The 22,360-nt window shown below is 41.5% G+C and overlaps 1 protein-coding gene across 3 annotated transcripts in view; it reads right to left on the bottom strand.

The window, feature by feature from the left end:
• The window catches only part of ZFYVE9 (zinc finger FYVE-type containing 9), a 56,960-nt gene that overhangs the window by 2,476 nt on the left and 32,124 nt on the right, over nucleotides 1–22,360 (bottom strand). For 2 of the 3 annotated variants that reach the window (XM_079313864.1, XM_079313863.1), the window contains exons 7-18: nucleotides 21,883–22,052; nucleotides 21,031–21,154; nucleotides 19,763–19,885; nucleotides 18,455–18,610; nucleotides 11,409–11,633; nucleotides 8,973–9,055; nucleotides 8,144–8,248; nucleotides 5,169–5,319; nucleotides 4,007–4,087; nucleotides 2,489–2,651; nucleotides 1,617–1,722; nucleotides 504–680 (exon numbers count right to left, since the gene is read on the bottom strand). In XM_079313864.1, the coding sequence (XP_079169990.1) occupies nucleotides 504–680; nucleotides 1,617–1,722; nucleotides 2,489–2,651; nucleotides 4,007–4,087; nucleotides 5,169–5,319; nucleotides 8,144–8,248; nucleotides 8,973–9,055; nucleotides 11,409–11,633; nucleotides 18,455–18,610; nucleotides 19,763–19,885; nucleotides 21,031–21,154; nucleotides 21,883–22,052 (1,664 nt within the window). Of the gene's footprint in view, nucleotides 1–503; nucleotides 681–1,616; nucleotides 1,723–2,488; nucleotides 2,652–2,911; nucleotides 3,053–4,006; nucleotides 4,088–5,168; nucleotides 5,320–8,143; nucleotides 8,249–8,972; nucleotides 9,056–11,408; nucleotides 11,634–18,454; nucleotides 18,611–19,762; nucleotides 19,886–21,030; nucleotides 21,155–21,882; nucleotides 22,053–22,360 lie in introns of those variants that run through there. The other variant, XM_079313865.1, reaches the window with a different exon arrangement.

Genomic DNA, 22,360 nt, shown 5'->3' with positions numbered 1-22,360 from the left:
CTAAAAAATACAAAGAGTACATTTTAAGAACAGGAAATGAGGCTGTGAGTCGGGGGGCAGGAAGGGAGGAGGAGCTGTGGCATCTCCCAGGAAAGTCAGGAACTAGACCAAGCAGGCACTAAAGCAGCTTTTCCACTTGTCTTTGTGCTTCTTTGTGTTCCCAGTGGCTGCCTGAGCAAAAGGAGCTTCTTTCTCCTCTTTTCTCAAAGCAGCTCTTTGGGATGAGCAAGACCCTCACACAGGATTAATTGCTAGTGCAGAGGCCAACCAAGAGTCTTCTCTGAGCACAGAGCAGGTGCTGCTCATGCTGTATGGGGGTCAAACCTGTGTTAATTCAGGCTAGGCATTGGCTCTACCAGACGTCCCAAAACACTAAACAACAGTCACCACCACCTGATTAGCATCTGATACAAGCATTCTCCTGGTTGGAGTGGTGTATTCCCATTCTGAGGAATGAACAAGAAAACAACCTCCCAGTTAAACCCAAACTATTAAAGACTTACTTGATCTGAGTCCAGTGTAACACGCAGACCTAGCTTAGTCATTCCATCTTCTTTCAGCAGTTTCAGATGAGGACACAGAGCCAGACAGAAAGCTTTTGCCACATTTTCAGTCAGTCTGCTGTGATCAGCTGGGTCACTCAGACCATTGTGTTGCTCATCATTTTCCAGAAAAAACACCTGAAGGGAAGAGTCAACACAAGACATAACACTTGGTTTTTTTAGAAAATTTGGGTTGGATATAATTTAAACTTTTACAAATGAAGACTTAAGAAGTAACTGTTCAGGGAAATCCAGCAAAAACCCCTGAGGGCAAGTCACCTTAGGGAGGAAAAAATTTTTAAAAATTTCAGGAGAAAGCTTTAAATTTAAATAGTGCTCTGAAATCTCTTAGATCTGGTCAAAAGCCTTACTATGGAAATTCACTATGTATTGCACATGGTTTAATAAAAACCTGCTTCTAGACAGATGTTAAGTTCAGAAAAATTAAAACACTTAATACAGGCCCAAAGATCTGCTATTTTTGTTACTGAACTTGTTTCTGTAGAGCCCAAGTGACCTGGGAAAAAAGGGCACACAATGGCCAAGCTGCAGAGTAAGAACTTGGCTCCTCCTCAGCAGGTGAAGTGAAACACTTACAGAAATGTTTTGACATCAGCATTTGTGTGCTGGCAAGAGTCACAGGCAACATCAGCCATGCAAGCAGTTTCTGAGTGATTTATGCCACAGCACTTTAACATGCAACATTTTATAGAAAGTGGCTTGAAATAACATTTCTGAAAAATAATTTATATAAAGATTTGTCTCCATGTAGAAAGGCAGCTTTTAACACAAAGGCAAATGAAACCAACTGTTCCTGTGTGACACAGTGCCAGTGTTGTTGTGGTCCCCCCATGCTGAACCCCTGATGTGAGCAGCAGTGGCCGGTGCAGCGCAGGCTGCGGCTGTGGCAGCGGGAGGATGTTTCAGCAGTGGGAGGATGTTGTGTCCCACCAGCTGCCACCCTGCAGCTCCCTGTGCAGGCAGGAGAGGCAGCACAGGCTGGAGGGGAAGCACGTGCTGCTTTCCTGTGTGACTGGGGAGCAGCTGGCCCCAGTGCCGGGCTGACACACCAACCTCTGTCCACCGGATGACCTTCCCATTGGCCTTGTACTCGGAGCCGTGGAATATCTTCACGCTGGTTATAGATTCCATGGATTTGCCATCAATAGGGCTCACAACGCTGCAAAAGGGAGGGAAGAGGGTGAGCTCTGACTCGGCACAAGACCTGAGCTAGAGAGAACCCTCTGTAGAAGGGAATGCCCTTGGAATCAGAGGGCAATTCCTGAAAGGAGTCACATGCACAACACAGGTGCAGGAAGGAACCTCCTGAAGGTTTCATACAGGTTGGATTTCTACTCATTTGTAAACTCAGTGTAGGCCATCAGTGCCTGAAACACAACTTACACAGCCCAGGACTTGATTGCAGAACCTAAGATTGATCTGGAGAACCTGAAGCTAGAGAAGTGCTCTAGGTGCTGAGTCCTGAAATATGGAATCCATCACAACAGCACTTTACTGCCATAAATATTTCAGCTGCCAAATCCACCTTCCTTTTGGCTTAACTATCAAATGTCCAAAGGTACTGTTGATGTTCAGCAATTTTGTTTCCAGCTTTACTTAATGCAAACTAAGCACCAACAGAGCGAAGTGACCACAGTGTGCAGGGTTCAGCACTGAGAGCTGGAGGCAGATTAGTGGTTTCCAATAAATGGATATTGGCAATGCAAAAAAAATTCATAGCATTGCCAATTTCCTAAATTGATGTCCCAAAGCTCTGGTATCTCAATTCCACTTTCATTACAATTAATTGCATCTTATTTGAATCTTATAAGTCAAAATAGAGGCACATATTTTTAATTCCTATTGATTTGAAGACTCATTTGCCTTACAAGATGAATTAAAATTTTTAACGGGCACCAGTGTCAAGTGACTGCTCCTCTACTTACCCCTTATTAAAGTTTTTATCATCTTCTACCCACTGAATGTGAACGTGTTCCTGAGGGTCTTCAGCATCTACTTTGCCACAGGTGATGGTGAAGTCTTTCATCTCTCTCAAGGCCTGTCTCAAAGAGTCCATGTTCTCAGCAGTTATCTGGACCATCACTCCATCTAGGGAACCAAGAAATCCTCATAAGCCAAGCTAAGCCATGCCAAACAGAGCCTACATTAAAAAAAAAGAATAAACAACCTTTCTCTGTTTGAGCAGAGGTCAAATGTTCATTTTAAGCATCATGGGCAGCAGGGGTCCATAAACCCGTTTCTGAACACTCACATTCGTAAAACACAAACCTGCGGAGTGCTGATGAGGGAAAACACAACAGCAGGAGAAGGGCAGCTCCCAGGTGGAGTCAGCTGTAGCAAAGACCCCATGAGTTTGCCTTATAGCCTGACACCTTCTCTAGGCCACCCTCAGAAACCCCATGTGACACCATTCTCCATTGAGCCATCTCCTCTGCTGGCTCTGGAAGCAGCACTCCAGCAGTGACAGTGGTTGAGAAGTCAGTGCTTGCCTGACAGTGGCAATAGACAGAGAATTCAGAGTCACAGAATTAAGGCTGAAAATTCCTCCAAGATCATCCAGTCCAGCCATTAACCCAGCACCACCTTGGATCAATCTCAATTATGGAAAAAATTAACAGGAGTGAAACACTTCCCCACATAGAGACTGAGTCCCCCTGTGTCTCTGTGCTACCCTAACCACTCATTAGACACAGGAAGTGGCACAATGACCTGCATGCTCTGCTGGCAGAGGGCTGCCTGTCAGCCCAGGGACCCCACCCATGGCCACACGCTCAGAGCTGCAAGCCTGGAGCTGGTGCAGGAGCCCCAGCTCTGCCAACTGACTGCTCACATGGACACCTGGCCCTCAGCACCGAGGGCAGGAGCACTGCTACACCACTCCTGCCTGCACTGTCACAGCTGCAGGGCCTGACTGCAGTTCAGCTAGCAGGCACTAAGAGCTGCCAGCTGGAGCAGTGCAGCAGCAGCTCCTTCTGGGATACAACAAACCAAATCTGAGAGGAACCAGCTCAGGGCTCTCATCCTGTCACGTTCTCATCTGCTCACATACAAGCACATAAACAATGCACATTCATACCTCTGCATGCTGCAGAGCTAATTGGTAGCAGAGGAACTTTTGCAGGGTTCCTCTGCTGGTTGGTGGATTACACATACTGTATTTCTTAGGCTCACAATTTCCTCATTCAACCCAAGCCAGTGAATCGATCACAGGCTCCCAAGCCCAGTTTTTTGTATCTTACCCTCATTTTCTTGTGACCCTGTTTTGCAGCATCTGCACAAATTCTTCCTTGTTAAAGGGAACAGGGTGTTTTTTGCTAAGAAGTAGGATAAAGCTGAAGCTGCAGCAAGACTCTAATGCCCAAGGCATGTGAGCAGAGAGCCCCGCTAGCTGCAGAGCTGAGCAGAGGGAGAAGTGTGTTTTAAGCAAAAAGTTCAGTTCTTACCTTCCACTATACTGGATTTGGCAAGGTAGCCTGAAGAGGATTTTAAAGCTCCACTGAACACAAAGAAGCTGGCACCAGTCACTGCAACAACAACAGGAGAGATTTAGTGAGGCTTTTGTCAAAGCAATGCCTTACCCAAGAATCAGGTATCAGTTCTATCAGCCAGAGGTGATTACCCTGAATCAGGACAAATGCTGCTTCAAATTACGGTATTGCACATCATAAGCTTGGATATGCAAAGGTAAATTACCCAGTTATTTTCTAAACTGGACAACAGTTTTGTCTAAGTTAATGAATGCTTGTACTTTATCACACTCCCTCTCCATGCCCTATACACCTCTGAGTTTCAGAATTACTAATTTTGAGTTACCAAGTACACAATTAACTTCTAAATATTCCTACACAGCTGGCAGATTGTGAGTGAGCTGTTTATGGATCATGCTGTAACACCAACCAACCAGCAAGGCCACAGCTCAAAGCCCCTTGAATGACTACTAAGCATCATGAAATTCCTGCTGGAAATCCCTCTTCTTGTTCCACAGGTGAAGTTAACAGAATTCAGACAAGACTATCAGTCCTGAGTGACATTTCATGCCAGTACACTTGATGGAGTCACCAGTGATACTTGCAAAAGATCCAACTCAGCCTCTGTCTTATTCTCATTTGGAGCTTGTATAAATGTCTTTGCCAGAAATGTCCCCAAACCCACAACATTTAAATTCTCAGCACACAGCTGCTGCAGCCTTTCAACCTACCGTAACAAAAATATACCCTGGAAATTAGATGGTCTAATTAAGGTGAAAATAAGAGGCTTCTTGAAGATGCATTATTAAAATGCTGCTGTGGTTGATTATTCCTATTTAACTTTCTGTTCTACTGAATTTAGTCTTTCTTTCACATAGTGTGGGTCAAGCACAGGACATCACAATCTCACCTGCACACCCAATAATGCCACAGCCAGCTCTCATTATTAGAGAGGTGCTGCCTAAGCCAGTTCCAGCACAAAGCTGCCCACTCAGGGACTCCAGTGATCAGACTGATTTTCTCTAACAAAAACTGTGTGCAACCCAGCCAAATCCAGCTGTAGCCAATTCACAAAGCTGACACAGCAACACAGGGGCCAAGGAGCCGTGCAGAGCAGCAGAGCCAGGGCTCCCCTCACCTTTCCTGGGCTGGTTGTGGATGCTGATGGCCTGTGTCTGGTAGTTGCCGTCATCATTCTGCACACACACCAGATGCGAGTCTGCCTTCTCATTGAAACATGCTCCCCCTGCCAGCACGTGCTCGTTGGATTTGTTCATGGCTTTCATCATCTGCAAACACAAAGCTTCAGCATTTCCTCCCAGCTCATCAAGCACTTCCATAAATAGGTGGTTCTTGGAGCAGCTTAATCAGAAGCTTCTCAAGTTCTCATATTCCATGTCAGGTTTTAGCACTCAGAACCATAAACTGCTTTTGAGAAGAGGGTTCAGGTCTTTTACTGCCTGGATGCTTTAAAGTGCCATATTTTGTGCAATTAAGATAAGTGGTATAAGGGATAGCTGAGCTACAGAAATTGCAAAAGCTGTTATCTCTACCTGGTTTTAAATATACACAGAGGGGAAAAAAAAAAAAAAAAAACCATGAGAAAAACCCTGGGAGGAAATACTTGGCTTGTTCACAGAACTACAGTTGTTAATGACACAAATCATAAATGCCCCTCCACAGTTCAGTGCCACATGGGCTCTCAGGCTGGGGCCATTTTGTCTTGTTCTGCCACAATCAGACACCAAAGCTTCAGTGTCTCTGTGCTTCGCCTGCATGAACTGGTGAAACTGGGATCAATGTTCACAGTTTAAGACATTTTTAAAAAATCCAAATTTCTTTCTTTGCAAAGGAGGCCTCCAGAAAAGGATGCCTATCATCAGGAAAAGATGACTATCATCTAACATATGCCTTGTTACACACCTTGACAAAATACCCTTGTAGATTATACAGTTTCTTTTCTTTTCTCCACTATTCCTCTTCATGGAAGCTCAAACTTGGTGATTTTTGATACAAAAGAAAACTGAGGGAGTCACCCAACTCTGGAATTCTTTTCAAACATGAAAATGATATGTTTGCTTAAAATAAAAAAAGTCAAATTACATTACACAAATCCCCCCACAGTGAAAACCCAGAAAAATGTGGAATTATTTGACATCTCCTAACAGCACACACACTCCCACCTCTGCTTCCTGGAGCTGATAAGCATGCAGGCTACACACAGCACATTTGTCTCTCTCAGTCCAATGTAAAACCTTAATTACACTGTCAGGAACATTAACTGATGCTCGCTATTGATAAATGTGCACAGGTGTAATGTTTGGGGAGGAAACTTAATTAAGGTCTTACATCAGACAACAATGTCTTTCATTATCCAGTTGATCACATCATGCTCCAGAAACTGGATTTTAGCTCCAGAACGTGGAGCCCAGCAGTTGCCTTCAGCACAACAAGAAACAACTGGATGTAGCAACTATGCTTCCTTAGCAGGCAACTGATTAAGAAATCACAGTCACCTTTGCTGAGGGACTAAACAGGTAACTAGGGACCTCTAAGCTTTAGAAAATAACTTTGAAGACAAAAAGATGTATTTAATAGAAAAACTATATATTAATGCGTAATTTGTTAATAACAGTCTGAATTCTCCCCATTTATTACATGCATGAGATTTCAAATTAGTTTTTCACTTTTTAGATAGTGAAAACATCTGAGTAACAGTACTTTCTAAATAAATAGAAGTAAAGGTGTTATTATTTAATTTATCTTGAGACAGGCTCCGTTGTTAGAGGAGGGTGCTGGTAACACCAGGGTCATGGATTTGATCCCTGTATGGGCTAATAAGAGTTGGACTCAATGATCCTTGTGGGTCCCTAACAACTCAGAATATTCTGTAAATCTGTGAGTCTTAATTTAGACTAAACTCATGAAAAATTCCTATTAATACAACTTTTCAAATTAATCACAAGCTATGAACAATGTTAAATAAGTAACACTTTCTCAGTGTAAAAAGTTGAATCCTTGCATCACACCAGGAAGAGCACCCAAGCACAATGCAGAGGTTTTGCTATGTCCTTGACACAGGAATTCCCTCTCAGTCCATGTCTAGCACAAGTGGAGCTGACACCTTGCAAACACCAGGCACAGCTGACACTGAACTGCATTGTCTGTGCCATTCCAGACTGAATTCATTCAAACCTCAAACACCAGGCACAGCTGACACTGAACTGCTTTGTCTGTGCCATACCAGACTGAATTCATTCAAACCTCAGTGACCTCTTCCATTCTGGCACAACTGCATCAAAAATTAAAACACCTTTTAACAGACCCTTTATCTTCATCAATTTCATCTTTTTCAAACTTCATAAAAGAACACTTTTTTTCAATGAATTTTTTTTTCTCATTTTACTCAAATGTTTCTTGCAGGGAAATTCCCTCTTGAGATAAAGCTGCACTCTGCTCTGATCTTACAAGAACTTTTACAAATACCATTCTGCTCAGGAGGTTTGCTCTCACCCCAACTCTGACAGATTTCAAACTACCAAGCTACCCCCTCTCTTCAGACAGAACACAAAATCAATCCCCTTCTCCACTGTTCCCTTTCTTTACTGTTCAAATACCTCCTCCTCCAGCTTTCTCTAGTTAGCAGCACTAACTCCTACAGATGCTGACTGATTTTCTCACACCAGAAATCAAGTATGAAATTTCAGTGTTGAGGGAACTTTTACATAAAATAATCATCAATCCAACAAATACTATGAAATGCTTTGAGTGGGAACACAAAATACAAATGAGAAAAGCTAATGCATGTTTTCTTCCTAGTTTACCTCGAGTGTAAAGTTTGTCAACTTACTTACTCAAATCAAACATATGACACTTTATGTAAACAGTTCAAAAACCTGAAGAAAAACAGTGTAAGAGTTTAATTAATACTAAATGGAACTGCATTTTTCCTGTGAAGCCAGGCTCATTCACTTCCAAAAGCTGTCTGCATCACACAGTTACTATTTGCTTTTGAGGCATTTTTCCTTAGTGGTAGTGAATAAAACAGAAATTCCTCTAGATCCCAGGAATCACAAAGAAACTGTACACAAATATATGTATTGTAAGTATTACCTCATTATATCTGTTGCTAGGTATTTTGATGCTGGTTTTTCTGACTTCCATATCCACCACTAAGCCTTGGACCACAGGCAGTGTGTACTGGTAGTTTCTGAAGTCCTGATAATGCAAACAAGATTTCAAATTAGCCATCAGTAACACTGTAGGTTTCATAACTATCCTGGTGACTACTACTTAGCCCATTCAAATAACTGTAATCAATGACTGGAAGGCAGGGAGGGACAGACACACCACAGCATGTAACCCATGTAATTGCAGTGCACAAATAAAAAAATATCATTGTGACTCTTAGTCATTTCACACATTTTCTTACATCAAAATTAATGTTCTCCAACCTTGAATATCATCACTGTATGTAAGAAAATTTGCTCTCTGTGTTCTCTTACATTACTAGATAGAGTTATTAGTTTTTCTAGCACTGAGATTAGGTCATGCATCAAAGAGAATTTCCTATATTGAAAATATTTGCAAAGTAGGAAGAGATAATAACGTCCCTTCAGTCTGTGTAATCAGAGAGCTGTGACTGCACACTATGATGACCCAGCACTTCTGAGGAAGAAATCTGAGCAAACAATGCACTTATTTCAAGATCCAAACATCCTCCAGCAGCAAGCTTTGGGATATTGATTTGGGTACCTTGTTGCAATTCACTGTGTTGTTGAAAGCTAATACCCACTCCCAGTAACAGCAAGGAAATTCACCCAAATCCCCACTACCTCCTATTGCATCTCCTGGATCTTCCAGCACGTGCACCTGGAGCCCCCATGTCCCCACACAGATCCACTCCCACCAATGGAATGCACAAATTCCATCACAGACTTACTGCAAGGAGGTTCATGATTGTATGTCCAGTCTCTCCAAACAAAGGCTTACGGAATCTGACACTAAAAAGTGGGCATGGATAAACTGGAATAAAGGAGAAAAGAACAGGTCAGATGGTAATTTACATACTCAGACTCTGCAAAACCAGACCTAAATATCATCTCGGTTGGATGTGGTAAGCAGCAGTTAAAGAAGAGACTGGGAAGACTGGAATTCAAAAAGCAAAAGAGCAGAAGGGTTCAACATTATAATGACCTTACATGTTCATGGCTGCTTGCTCTCCATGCTAGAAACAAGAGTAATTATGTGGAAAGCTTACAGGTGCCACACTACAGGACTGAACTGAATGACCTGGGCCTTGATGGCAAAGATGACCTTTCTAAGTGCACTTTCAGGCTACTTCTTGGAAATGGCTTTTATTTTTGTACAACCATCCTGCTCCTCTCCACTACAGCACCATCAGTCTTTCAGTTCTGTGGCTGACACGTGACATACAAGTGATAATCCAGATGATTTTATTTCCTGTTTTCATTATTTCATGAGAGCGTGACAAACTCCACAAGGGTAAGTCAAAACAATTTAAAGGACATTTATGGTATGTAAGTGATGTAAAATATCTGCATTCCTTGGCTGACTTCCATACCTGTAAAACATCTGTGATGCAATTCTGAGTGCAGGGCAGGATCTGGCTGCATTACGTTATGTTGCAGCAGAAGCCATCACAATGTTTGGAACATGACTCATGCACTGGTACATAATGCCAGGGTTTCCTAAAAACATGTTTGAAGCAGCTATTCCTAAGCTATCCTCAGGCAAACACTCAGCCTGATTTCCCCAAATGCCACACTCCAGTTCCCAGTGTGGTCAGAAGGGACTGCAGAGCACTCAGCATCATGTGAATAACATGAGGATTTCCTGATGGAAATCAGCTCCAGCCTCTGCACGCTGATTTGATACCTGAAAGCACCACACACCACACAGCAACCAACCCGTGCACAGTGCCCTGAGGCACCAGCAAGGGCTGAATTTCCTCTGCCTGCCACCCTGGTTTCAAGCAGCAGCTCAGCTCCATCCCAGATGCACCGAATTCCCTGAGCCTGAGCTGTTGGGCTGATCTGTGGATGCTCAGCAGATGTTTTCTGCACACCCAGCAACCCGAGGGCCTCCTGCATCTGATCTGCACAGCCAGCAGCACTGCACAAATGGCTGCATTCTGACAGCTCCACCAGCAAGAAGCATGGAAGGAAACTTGGGACACAAAAGCAGCACCTCCCAGGGAGAAACTGAGGCAGTGTCCTGCAGTCACAACTGGCACAGCTCAAGGGAATGTGCTTAAATCCAAACCACAGCTGTGGGAATGATGCAAAGCCTGGCTTCCCAACATATCAGAGCAGGTACTTTTGTTTGTCACTATCAAAACACTTCGTTCTTCTCAGAAACAGATGTCACATCCAAACTATGAGCATTCTTGTTTGTTTCTTTAAAAACTGATGGGAATAAATGCACTACTTTAAAAATGCCTGTAAGTACACACAAAAACCTACACACCTTTAACATGGATGTTTCTTTAGACAAGTTTAACCTTCAGTTCTCATTGTCAGAAGGCAAATTTTGAGGATTTTATTTTCTCCTCCAGCAACACAGATATTTTGTGGAAAATTTACCAATGTTTTCAAAACTTTAGAAGTTGAAGTGACAAATCTCTGTACAGCACATTATGAAACTTATTTTGTTAAAATGTTCTGAAAAAGTTCTGGGAAAAATTAACAGACCAATTTAATAGTAATTTAGACCAACCAATTAAAACTGCAGATGAGCAAGACATACAATTTTTGGCCTGTCATGGTGAACAAACTACCAGTAATGCCTTTGCTCCAGCAATGGTAAATGCCTTTTGAAAATTATTTTAGCTTAGCTTTATGCAAATTTCATGCTAACTGCTAAGATTTTGTTCAGATGAACCAATCTCTCCAACTTGTTTATTATTAGTTCCAACAGAACTTTTGCAACAAACTGCCAAATTTGTTGCCCCTGCGCACTTATTGTTACTCTCTGAAAAATGAATATGGTTTTAAAAACCTAAAAGCAAATGTTCTTTCATTTCACCATGGAAAGAGTTTAACATCCCAAAGGCTCTCCCTTGTGCTAACCACACCAGCTAATCAGGCTTGTTCCACAGGTAACTCTCAGGTCACTAAATGGATGCAAACATGCTCAGAACTGGATTTGTCTCCACTGATGACCCAGAAGAGTTGTGAACAGGCTGTAGGTCCCATCACCACCTCAGTGCTGCATTGTGGGTCTGACACACAGCTCTTCCTTGCCTGTTTGAGCCTGGGTGGCTCTGACAGATAACAATCCATGGCTGGGGGTGTGCTCTGAAGCAGAACTGATCCATTCCCCTGCAGAAGTTACTCCAGCAGTGCCTGCTACTCACGCCTGTATTCAGCTCCGAGTCTCAGCATCAGCCGGATGGGGAACACCTTGGCCCAGGGAGTCTCCCACTTCTGGATGAGGATGCCAAACAAGTATGGTGGGGTTGGGAGCACCAGGTCCTGCAGGGACTGATAGGTCGCTGCAACATACAAGAACCCTCCGTGTTCTTTGCTTCCAAGGAAGCTCTGGCTGAAAAAGGAGTGTCCCAGGTTGCCAACAATGTTACCTATGGGAAATAAATAAATAAATAAATAAAGAGTTCATTACTTCACTGGATTGAGAGCTGTATCAAGAATGTCACGAGTTTTCCAGAAGGGGAAAAAAAAAAAAATCAATATTAAATTCACTTTGCTTCCTAGAGCATTAATGTGTATTAACCACACCTGAAACAATTATTTGCTGCACGTGGGTGTTCAGGTTACCTTCTGTTCAAAGGTGCCCCAAGCTGGCCTTGGACACTCCCATGGATGGGGCAGCCACAGCTGCTCTGGGAACCTGTGACAAGCCCTCACTGCCCTCTCAGGCTTTCACAGGAGAGTTCAGAACAGTATTGCTGCTGAGGTGGTACCTGAAACCTTCCCCTGGCACTACAGACACACCCACACAAAGCCCAATTTCAGAGCCTTACAGATATTCAAGGGACTTCCACTGCAGAAGCTGCTGTTTTTTGAACTAAACTTTTGGATTCAGCTGCAATTTAAGGAGTTATGTGCACCTGGCCAAACCATTACTCTCCCCTGGTTGTCCTTCCATTTAGGCAAACCACTGGGGTGCCTGCTCAGACACATATTGAAGATCTGGGCCATTTCAAGAATTACACAAAAGACTGTTTATTTCATTAGTACACTTAATGTAAAACGCAACTGAGAGAGACACAGGGGAGAAACATCACTAATTTTTACTCACATTTTTACTCTTTGATGCTTCTAATTTCCAAAAATGTTTACACTCAAATGGCTGAATGAATCTGAATGCTGATTAGGTTATTATAGCATCCAACACAGCATTTAACATCGAAGCAAAGAACCATGGTGTGATTCCTTTTATCAAATGACAACAACAGCATGCAAATAATGTACAGAACAGCTGATCACAATTCTCCATAGGAAGATGTGAATATTAATAGTGCTGATTTGCTCTCAAAGAAAAAGGCAATTTCACAGAGTGTGGTGTGCTTGATCACACCACTCATGAGGAATTGCAAGGGATTGAGGTACTCATGCAGACCTCCTGGGCTTCTGGAGCAGTCCCAGGATTTCCCACCTGCAGACAGAGACTGCTAAGTAGGAGTTCCTGCTCTTTTCCCAGGACCTCATAACAGAGTGTTTGTATCTGAACTCAAGGCAGTGACATGCACTTCTCCATCTGGACATCACTGGACACTACCTGGAGAGTTTCTTCCCTTTACACACATGATACACACACAGACAAATGCTAGGTTTTAAGTAAGTAAAAATATGAGTCACTGAATTGATACTTTGACATCCTCAGTAATACAAGTTATAATAATACAGCCACTATTCCAGCCCTCCCTCTGGAGATGTGGCCATGCTGCTTTGCACTCCTCCAGACCACCCTGGCACAACCATCACTCAATACTGTCCTTCACATGGATCCTCCAGCTTTACATAGAGTGACTGGCAGGTCTGTAAGCAAAAGGCTTCTTTTATACTCCAACTAACAAATAAGCTCAGGGGTTTCCTTATTTTTCAAATTTCAGGGCCCCTTTGTGGATTTTTTTTCTGTACTTACAAATGCAGCACAAACTAAGCTATTAGGTTCCCTGTCAGAAGGTGACAGCTTTGGCAGCCCAGCATCCCATAGCAGGGTGAGCTTGCCACTGTCCTTCAAAGCCAATCTGGAATTTTACAGATGCACACAGGTCAAAGCTGACATGATCACCCAGATCAAACTCCAGAACTCTTAGAGTGGCTACAACTTCTCAGCTGAGCATACTTGATGAAAAGTAGCTACTGGTCAAACTACTGTGAATAAGAGCCAAATCAAATGTCAGCTGCCAAGAATCCCTGCTCCTGCTTATGTGCAAATGCATCTCTGTCAGCTGTGCTGGGACACTAATGCCTGCTCAGTGAAACATCAATGCACCAACATGAGCATCCTGCTAGTGGGTGCAAACCAGTGTAGCCACTGGTGTTCATAAGAAAGATTTTCACTTATCTAAAATAGCTGCTGGCACCCGTTTGCTTTTGCAGTTCCCACCTACCCTCACTAATCGCCTCTTCTTCATTTATACTTCCTTTTCCCCTTCCCATCTGTTCCTACCCAAATAGAGCTACAGGCCTGATAATAAAGTTACTTGGTGAGGTTCTCAGTTCCAATAACATGACCACAATAAACCTTTTTACCTTTTAAGTGTATGACGTGCATGAACTGCCAAACTGCACTGAATCCTGCCCCCTTTTCTGTGTATTTTCTGCATGTAAGAGGCCAGGCAAAGTGCAGCTGTACAATCCTGTATGGATCTGAGACGTGTGGCACTGCCCACTAGAATGACAAAGCAACCAGACATTTCCACTTGAGACTGGTGCCAAGTGCTGCAGCAGAAGGGGATGACTACTTATTTTTTCCGTTTCAGGAGATGAAGCTTCGAGGCTCACACGCCTGGGACGCCTTAATAAGAATTCTTCAGCCAACAGAAACATGGAAAAAACCCTTAGAGTGGAATTTGCAACTCAGCTGTTCAGCCCTTTCCTTCCACATAAGCCACAGCATCATAAATTACTCCTTCTGACACAAGCAACTTGCACAGTGCAAGCTCCAAGAGACTGCCACCACTTTAAGAGGACAAATTACTGGGATTAGGTAGCTGTGCTGCAATTCATTATTTATAACAGCTCAAGAGCCTGGATGTGGACAGCATGGGAAAAAGCAAGTGTTTTCCTACACACTTCTTTACTGCCCTTCTCAGCCAGCACAACCAAGTCAAAAAGGCTCTTTGGGCTTGTCCTTCAGACACTTCTGCCCTGGCCAGGGGTTGTCCTGCCCTGTCTCTGAAGGTGATTCCAAGGCAAGGCCCCTCAGAGAAGCTGCTATTCCCAGCCTGACCTTGTCAAACCCAACCCACTTCACCATTACACATTTTAAGCACAGAACTGTTTCAGAGGCTTGTAGAGAAAAGTGTAGGCGTCAGAAAAACCTTCAAAAATAACTATCCTTTGCAAAAGCATGTAATTTAATTTAAAACATATCATAACTTCCTTTCTAATGAGGCAATCTCAGAGTGAGCAGAAAGGTGCCTTTCCATATATTAAGTTCCAGCACCTGACATGAGACAACTGACATTGTTTAGGAAGTGCTTTAAGTGTGCATGATGCATCTAAAGTAGTTCTGCAGGAGGTCAATACTTACTCTCTTCTTAATTATACTGGTTATCCTTGACTTTAAATCTTAAGCATCTCTACACAGCTCTCCAGAAAAAAAAAAAAAGATGCTTTTATCCATGGTGTTTTGAATTCTTCATTTAGGTACTGTGATGAACAATTTTTTGTGCTTTTTACAGCAGTTTGGCAATCCCTTCTGGCCTCAAAGTAGTCTATACGAGGAAACGTAGATTAGGGAAAAAAAAACCCAAAAGATTCCTGTATTTGTTTATTGCCTTCAATGTGGGGTGAAGCCAGTTAGGTATTTTTACCAAAAAATTACGAGGTTAAATTCTTAATGTATGCTTCCTATCTTTTGGTTAATACCAGGTGAAAAAGCAGATAATGACATCCAGACTCAGGCAAGGCATTTGTGGCTTGGGGAAGTCCATCCAGCCTCATTCCACTGCCATCAGAACAGTTCCTGACTTTCAGGAACTGCCATGTACCAAACTCTGCTGGCATCCTGAAAACCCCAGCACCCCTCCTCCTGCAGCAGGAGATGCAAAGCAATATTTACCTGTGAACAATCTTGCCAGATGGATTTTCTTCAGGAGCAAATGAGCACATTTCCTTTGGAAAAGGAACACAAACCCAATCACTCCAAGAGCCACAAAGAGCCAGAGAAGAGCCAAGACCATGAATGTACCTTTATGCCCCAACACACCTGTAGCAGATGCCAACACTGAGAAAAACCATATGAACTCCATATTCAGAGTTCTGGAAACAGCCAGCGTCTCTTTATTGAAACACATCAGAAATTAATTTAGAAAGAGTTACTCCTATTGCCAAGGACCATAATGCTTCACTTACTATCAGTGAGAGTAGCAGCTGCCAGCAACCAAAACTGTCAGGCTAGTCTGTGGCAATCTTCCTAACATCACTCACACACCTCATATGAAGTCTGATTTTGTCTCCACCTTTCCACAGGCCAGTTGCAGGATTGTATTACTACCACCATGTTTAATTAAAACCACACTAAGTAAAAAATGCACAAACTGTGTCTGGGATAGACCCACCCTCATAAGGAATATCCCAAAAACCAGGGTCACCACAAAGCCATTTCAGGCAGATTTATATTTCCACTACAAAAGTAACAGTAGCTTTTATTGTCTTCCAGCACAAAGCTGATGCACTAGGGCATCTCTGGCAGCACTACATTAACACATCCAACTGCCTCAAAGTACCCATTCAGACGGACAGAAGTTCTCATTTTCCCATTCACTGCCAGGCTTATAGCCAACAGACAAGGATAATCATGGGATTACTACTACAGCAGTGCCACTACTACAACCACAACAGAAATCATTAGTTTCCAATTTCAAAACAAGAAAAGCAACACAGCAGGGAGCTTGATGACAGAGGGGCCAAAGGAAAAGTAAAATGATGAAAAGTCAGCAGTAACAAATACTTGCCTTAACTGACTCTATTTTTTTTATAACTCGCATGCATACAGCCTAAGTGAAAAATGCCATTTTTCCTTCCAAAAATCTCTCTGCTGCCATTTTTCCTTCAAAATCTCTCTGCTGCCACTCTACCAGAGCTAGTCTACAAACAACACCCAGCAAGAGGGCAGGACAAAGCAGAAACATCTGGGAAGAGGCATAAGTACATACAATTACTTTGTGCTTCTAGGCTTGAGCACAGAATTCAAACTCCTAAATTCATGTGATTTATGAAGAAATAATTTGCTATAGATTGGGCTTGAATTGAACAAACAAAAAGGGATGCTGTGTTTTTCCACTGAAAACAAGACAAAGAAATCTAAAATCACTTCAAAGCAAAATCAATAATGTTAAAAGTAATTCTTGTTTCCATTCCATGCGCCTTTTTTTTATTACTGTTTTTAAGAAAACTTATGATAAATAAAAAACATCCATAGAATTTATTTCTATTTCTTTATACAAAATATATTTAAGCCAATGTATTATATAATAAAAAATGAAATGGTAAGGCAGGCTGTTAAATAGTCTCTAAATTCTACTGGGAATTCGTGTTTGCTCTAAATGTCTAAATTATCTCATTGCCAGGAGAGGTGCAGTACCTCTGAAGTGAACAGCTTGGAAAGGACAGCTCCACCTACAAGAGCAGAGCTGCTAACCACTTCCAAGGGATTACAGGCACCAAACTGAAACCCCTACAGCATCACCTCCTCTCTGCCTGAAGAATGTTCAAAGCAGCCAAGTTACAAATATCCTAACAGATCCTTCTGCCTCTCTAACAACGCATGCCTTGGAAAGAAAATAAGGATGGATATTGAGAAAGCATTCCAAAGTGCTCTGGGAGTTTATCAAGGTGCACTATCTCCAAAACCTGCAGGCATTACACAGTAACTGAAGGTGTCTGTCTACTCATCCCTCATGTCTGAAACACAACACACAGCAAATCCTACCAAAAGAAAACACAGTGGAATTCTTTAACAGTGACATTTGGTTTCTGATTAAGAACTGTACAATAGTAAGCAGCTCTTTGCACCAGTGGAATTGTAGGATATCAAATTACTACCACTACAGTACTAAAAAAAGAATTCCAAATACATTATGTAGGAGTTATAAATTATGTATTTCTGTAGTGTAATTATACAGAACTTCATAGCAATATACACACCAAGCTGGATTTATATCTGCAATATACATATATACACATTTATATACACATGCTTGCTATTTTTCACATCTATCTCCCTCTGAATAACATCATTATAACACAAAGAAAATGAACTAAGGTTTAGAACAGTAGTTGTTTCCCATGTACACAAGATCCATTATGACATGAGATAATACATTCTGAACCTGGCAACCTCTCTGGACATGCTGACCTTTGTTGTACAAAGATATTTTAGGAAACAAATATCTTTCATTATTTTATTAAAGTACTAGATTCAATCACTCCAAAGGCACTATGAATCATAAGCAGAACCTCATGTAAATGTATCTTCAGCATATAACCTTAATGTGATCCAATTTCACCTCTGGAAAACAAGCTTTATTTTCTGATCAGTGGAACAAAATACTTGCATTTTTCCTTATGCAAGGATTTTTGAATTCTAAGGTCCAACAATAATACCTAGAAGTGGAAGCCTATTTACTTAGCAAATGTAAAATGTGCAATGGTTTATATACAAATCTTGAAATCAAGATGTAAAAATTCAAAATTCAGGGATAATTTCTGAATCACTCTACAGTTCATTCTGGGCACCCACATACATATATTATTTTAAAATATAAAAAGGATCTTCATAAGACATCCAGGAGAGACACAGGCACTATAAGAATCAAACTTCTGACTATATGGTCAGGAGATATTGAACACTATCCACAAGAATTCTCAACATTTTCTTTCCGGCTGGAAGATCTTTGGAGCAGCTCCCCAGATAACCAGCATTTTATTTGCTGAGATGACTAGAACACTAGATAGTGACAACCAACAACTTACCCCCTATCAGCTTTGATTCTTATTCTCTTTTTATACTTTTTTCTTCTTTTTTTTTTTTTTTTTTTTACAAAGAGAGCCATTTGCTGTGACAAAAGTGTATCTGACCTGTCAACTTTCTGTCAGATACACTGAAGCAGACAAGGGACACATGTAAGTGTTAATTGTCATCATAATTATCACTGAACCTGTATGATGATCTGTTCAAAGTATTTTTAACAGAGAGCATTCCTACCTGCTAAGGCATCCCGGTAAAGTTGCACAAAATGGTTAAAGATATCCTTAGGCAAACATTTCTCATCAGGCAAACACTGCAGGAGAATGACGATCTCTGACTGCCCCACTGCATGCATGCCTTTCGTGGTGAAACACCAGCACTTCCTGTTCACATCTGCATGGATGGAAACATACATCAGCAGAGCAGAATTGCCAAAAGGATGCCTAAATTTCACTGCAAGAAGACAGCTCTTGCAAGGATGAGTTTTACAGCATGTATTGTTGTGTTATCTGTCACACAGACAAATTACGCCCTACATCTGTTACTGTGAGGGCAAACACATCCAAAACAAGAGCAGCTCAATAATTCCCAGTTTACAGCTAAGGAAGAGCCAGAGTATTACAGCTCCCAGTCAGATCTTGGGATTAACACCACAGAACAGACTTTTAGCAGTTTCTGTATTCAAATGAAAGGACAGGATTTAAATGTGAATGAAGGAGCCTGGGAATAGGCCAGGCTGTTGGCCATGTGTACCATGATCCTGACAGCTAAAACAGTTTCCAACAATGATATCTCTCTTAATATGGAGAGCTGGATGCCAGGTATCTCCATGAGACCTCATTGTGTTGTTCTTCTTCACAGGAATGTTAATAATGACACATGCTCTGAGCTTCGTTTCTTGAGAATACTAAGTTCTTGAAATACAACCTGTGTCTATAATATATTACCTTTTTAGACATATGTAAAACATTGTACTGCAATCTAAGAGATGCTGAAAGGTTTATAAACAATTTATTAATACAAAAACTGTCATTCCCAATTGCTCCATCATGTTTCTATCCAGCAGAGATCAGCTGAGGAACTGGCATGAGAAGCCATCTGTCTGCCTCTCCACTCCTCCCTCAGCATAGGTACACACAGGCACAGGACAGAAAGGGATAGAAGAGGTGCACAGGGGAATGGAACCTCTGTATTATTATGGGATCCCGTCTGCTTTTTCCAGAATAGGATGACAGGGGAATAAGTGAAGCAACCAAAGGAAAATGGGTGATAAAATACCCTGCCCTACTAAGCTCTACAGGAGACATTGATCTCCAAACCAGAGACTGGGGGCTCTAGCAGTCCAGTTCATGTTTTCTACATAAAATCATTTTTACTGATACCTAAAACACCAGAAAAGGGCCTTTTGACATTTAGCTTAATAGGGCTAAATACAAAGTTTTCAACCTGTACACATTTTCTGAGACTATCCTACCAAATAAAAATGCTGTTGTTCTTACTAATAATCTCTCATAGACTAAGACTTATTTAATAATAAACACTTACAATTTACTATTTTTACCATGGACAGCAAATTAGCATTTAAAACAAATACTAGAGGGTCAGGGCCACCATCCTCCAGCTGCTGCATGACAGAGATCTGAGAAGGTCTCTCTTCCACAGCATAGTCTACCAAAGAAAGAAACACATTGAAATCCATAAATTACTGGTACAGACTCTACATTACAATCAGATAACCCCAATTCCAGTTCTTTTTACTGTTTTGACCTTTTAGACAAACACTTATTTAAGTATTGCTGGTTTAATTGATTGTTTCTTAGACTGGTATTTTCAAACTTCAACAGAATTTATGAGATAACCTCTGTATATCCGTTAGAAAGGTGTAGCTTGTTTCAGAAAAATAATTATTTGTCAGTATCAATCAGAGGAGAAAATTGAAATCAAATTGAAAGATGTGTCATAATGCCAACTGAAATCCCAAATGACTAAAAAGTTAACAATTGTTACTTAAATCACAGTAAGGCAGAAGGGCATCAGTCCTGGACTACCATACACAACTAACACAGGATTGAATAGATCTGTTTTGAAATTAAATGCTGCTCACATTTTGGTTTTGACATGATCCTGAAATAAAAGGTTACTTCCAGCTTAACATTAGAAATGCACTGTGTCAGCAAAATATCTAATAGGAATAAAACAACCAAAGAAAAAATAAGTTAATTCCAGGAACGTATTAAAGGATGTCATGAATCAGACCGTGGAAAGCAATTTCACACAAACAAATACACATTTTCTAATCTTTCCAAAATTAGTTTCTAATTTTCTGAAGCCTCCTCCATTTGGAACCTTTATAAGGAGATATCACAATGACTAAAAGCTGCACTGTGGGCCAAGATGTGCAAGTGTTGGTGAATGCAGTGCTTGGGGATGCCTCAGACAGAGCCCATGTTCCAACAGAATTTCAGAGAAGGGAAGCATGAATATTCATAAGGCTAATTAAAACCTATCTCTGTGTAAAACATTCCCCACAGTCTGATTAGTAAAGAAATTAGCACATGTTTCTCAACTGCAGTTAATTTTTTGCTTCATGTTTTACTTGTTGGAGGAATTTCATTGCAAGGTGGGGCTCTTCCAGGATGCAAATAGGGACCAACTGTGCAAAGGAGTGGCCCAACATTTACATACAAGTGCTTATTGAGAATTCCTTCAAATACTCAGCAAACTCCAGCATCTTATTTTTAAAATAAATACAGTAGCCATTAGGTTATTGCATCTGGTAAGCATAAAAGCTGCCTGCCAAATTATACCCTCACCTCCTTTTACTCCAGTGGAGATGAGAATTGGAGGAAGACCATCTTCAGGAATCAGATTCATTGCACTGCCAACAGGACTGCCAACCTGAGTTATATTTCCCGAGAATACAGAGGCATTATCAGTCTACGAGAAGCAAACAACAAGGAAGGACAACATTAAAACAGTAATAATGATAAAAACGTAAGAGCTGGCTGGCTAAATTATTATAGATGTAGGTGAAGGAGTCTGTGTCTGCTGGAAAAACAAGCACCAAGTAATCTGGCTCTGTAACGAGAGATGATCAAGTGATGACTCCTGTATGTGAACTACTGCTAGAAAATCTGCTTAGAGCCTGCACATCCCTTCTCTAACACCACACATACCCATGTCTTCACAAAATCTTAAAGCATCTATGCCCACCTGAACTTTTTGCAGAGTCTCAATTCCACTTATATAGGGTATGGTGGACTTAATATTAACTTCATCTGCATTTTCCTGCACACATAGTTTTTTTCTCCTGATCCACACTATGATAATCTCATTGTTTCAAACTGCTTCCTGACCACGACTCATGTTTTTTTAAAACATGCTACACCAATATCCTTCACACACCATCTGTACAGTCAAACAGCTGGAAGCCATACAGACAACAAACATTTTTAGCACTCTGCCTCAAAAATCTTAATTTTATTTTAAAAAATATGCTCGTTTCAGCACTCTGCAAACAATCAAATAAGGACAATGCTGTGCAACATACTAAGACCAGCCCGAGTACATTTCCTACATCAGTGTTACTGCAGTCACCACAGCAACTCACAGGCCACTCACAAGCAAGGCAAACACAGGATTTTGAATGCCAAACACTCTCTTACTTCTGCTGATAAAGTGTTGTTGGCCATGGGCTTTGATGGATCATGAGACACTGCTAAGGTTCCTGTGGAAGTTGTCCCAGCCACTGTCAGCTTTGCTGCATCAGCAACTTCTCCATTGGGTAAAATCCCATCAGCAAACCAAACACGCCTTTGTTCTCTAGGCTGAGCCACTGGAGAGAACATAAAAAACCAGTGTTTAACATCTCACAGCAACACTGGCGAGGAAATTGGAAAATCCGAGTATAAAACAGCAAAACAGGAAAAAAAATGTGGAAAGAACTTAAGACATCACCTAAGGCATTCCCTATGGCAGCATCATGTACAGACACAACCACTGAGAACAATTTACATGTCCTGAAAAACCATGCCCCTTCTGAGGGCAGGAACAGCACACTGAACATACTTGGAATGGCTGAAGTGCATATATTCTTTCCAAATTCCTACTGCAGGTAAACTGCAAGAAAAAGGAAGTGCTCCT

Source organism: Erithacus rubecula, assembly GCF_903797595.1.
Source record: "Erithacus rubecula genome assembly, chromosome: 10".
In the NCBI taxonomy this organism is placed as follows: domain Eukaryota; kingdom Metazoa; phylum Chordata; class Aves; order Passeriformes; family Muscicapidae; genus Erithacus; species Erithacus rubecula.
Note: the sequence above shows the minus strand (reverse complement) of the source record. Positions and strands in the feature narration are given on the sequence as shown.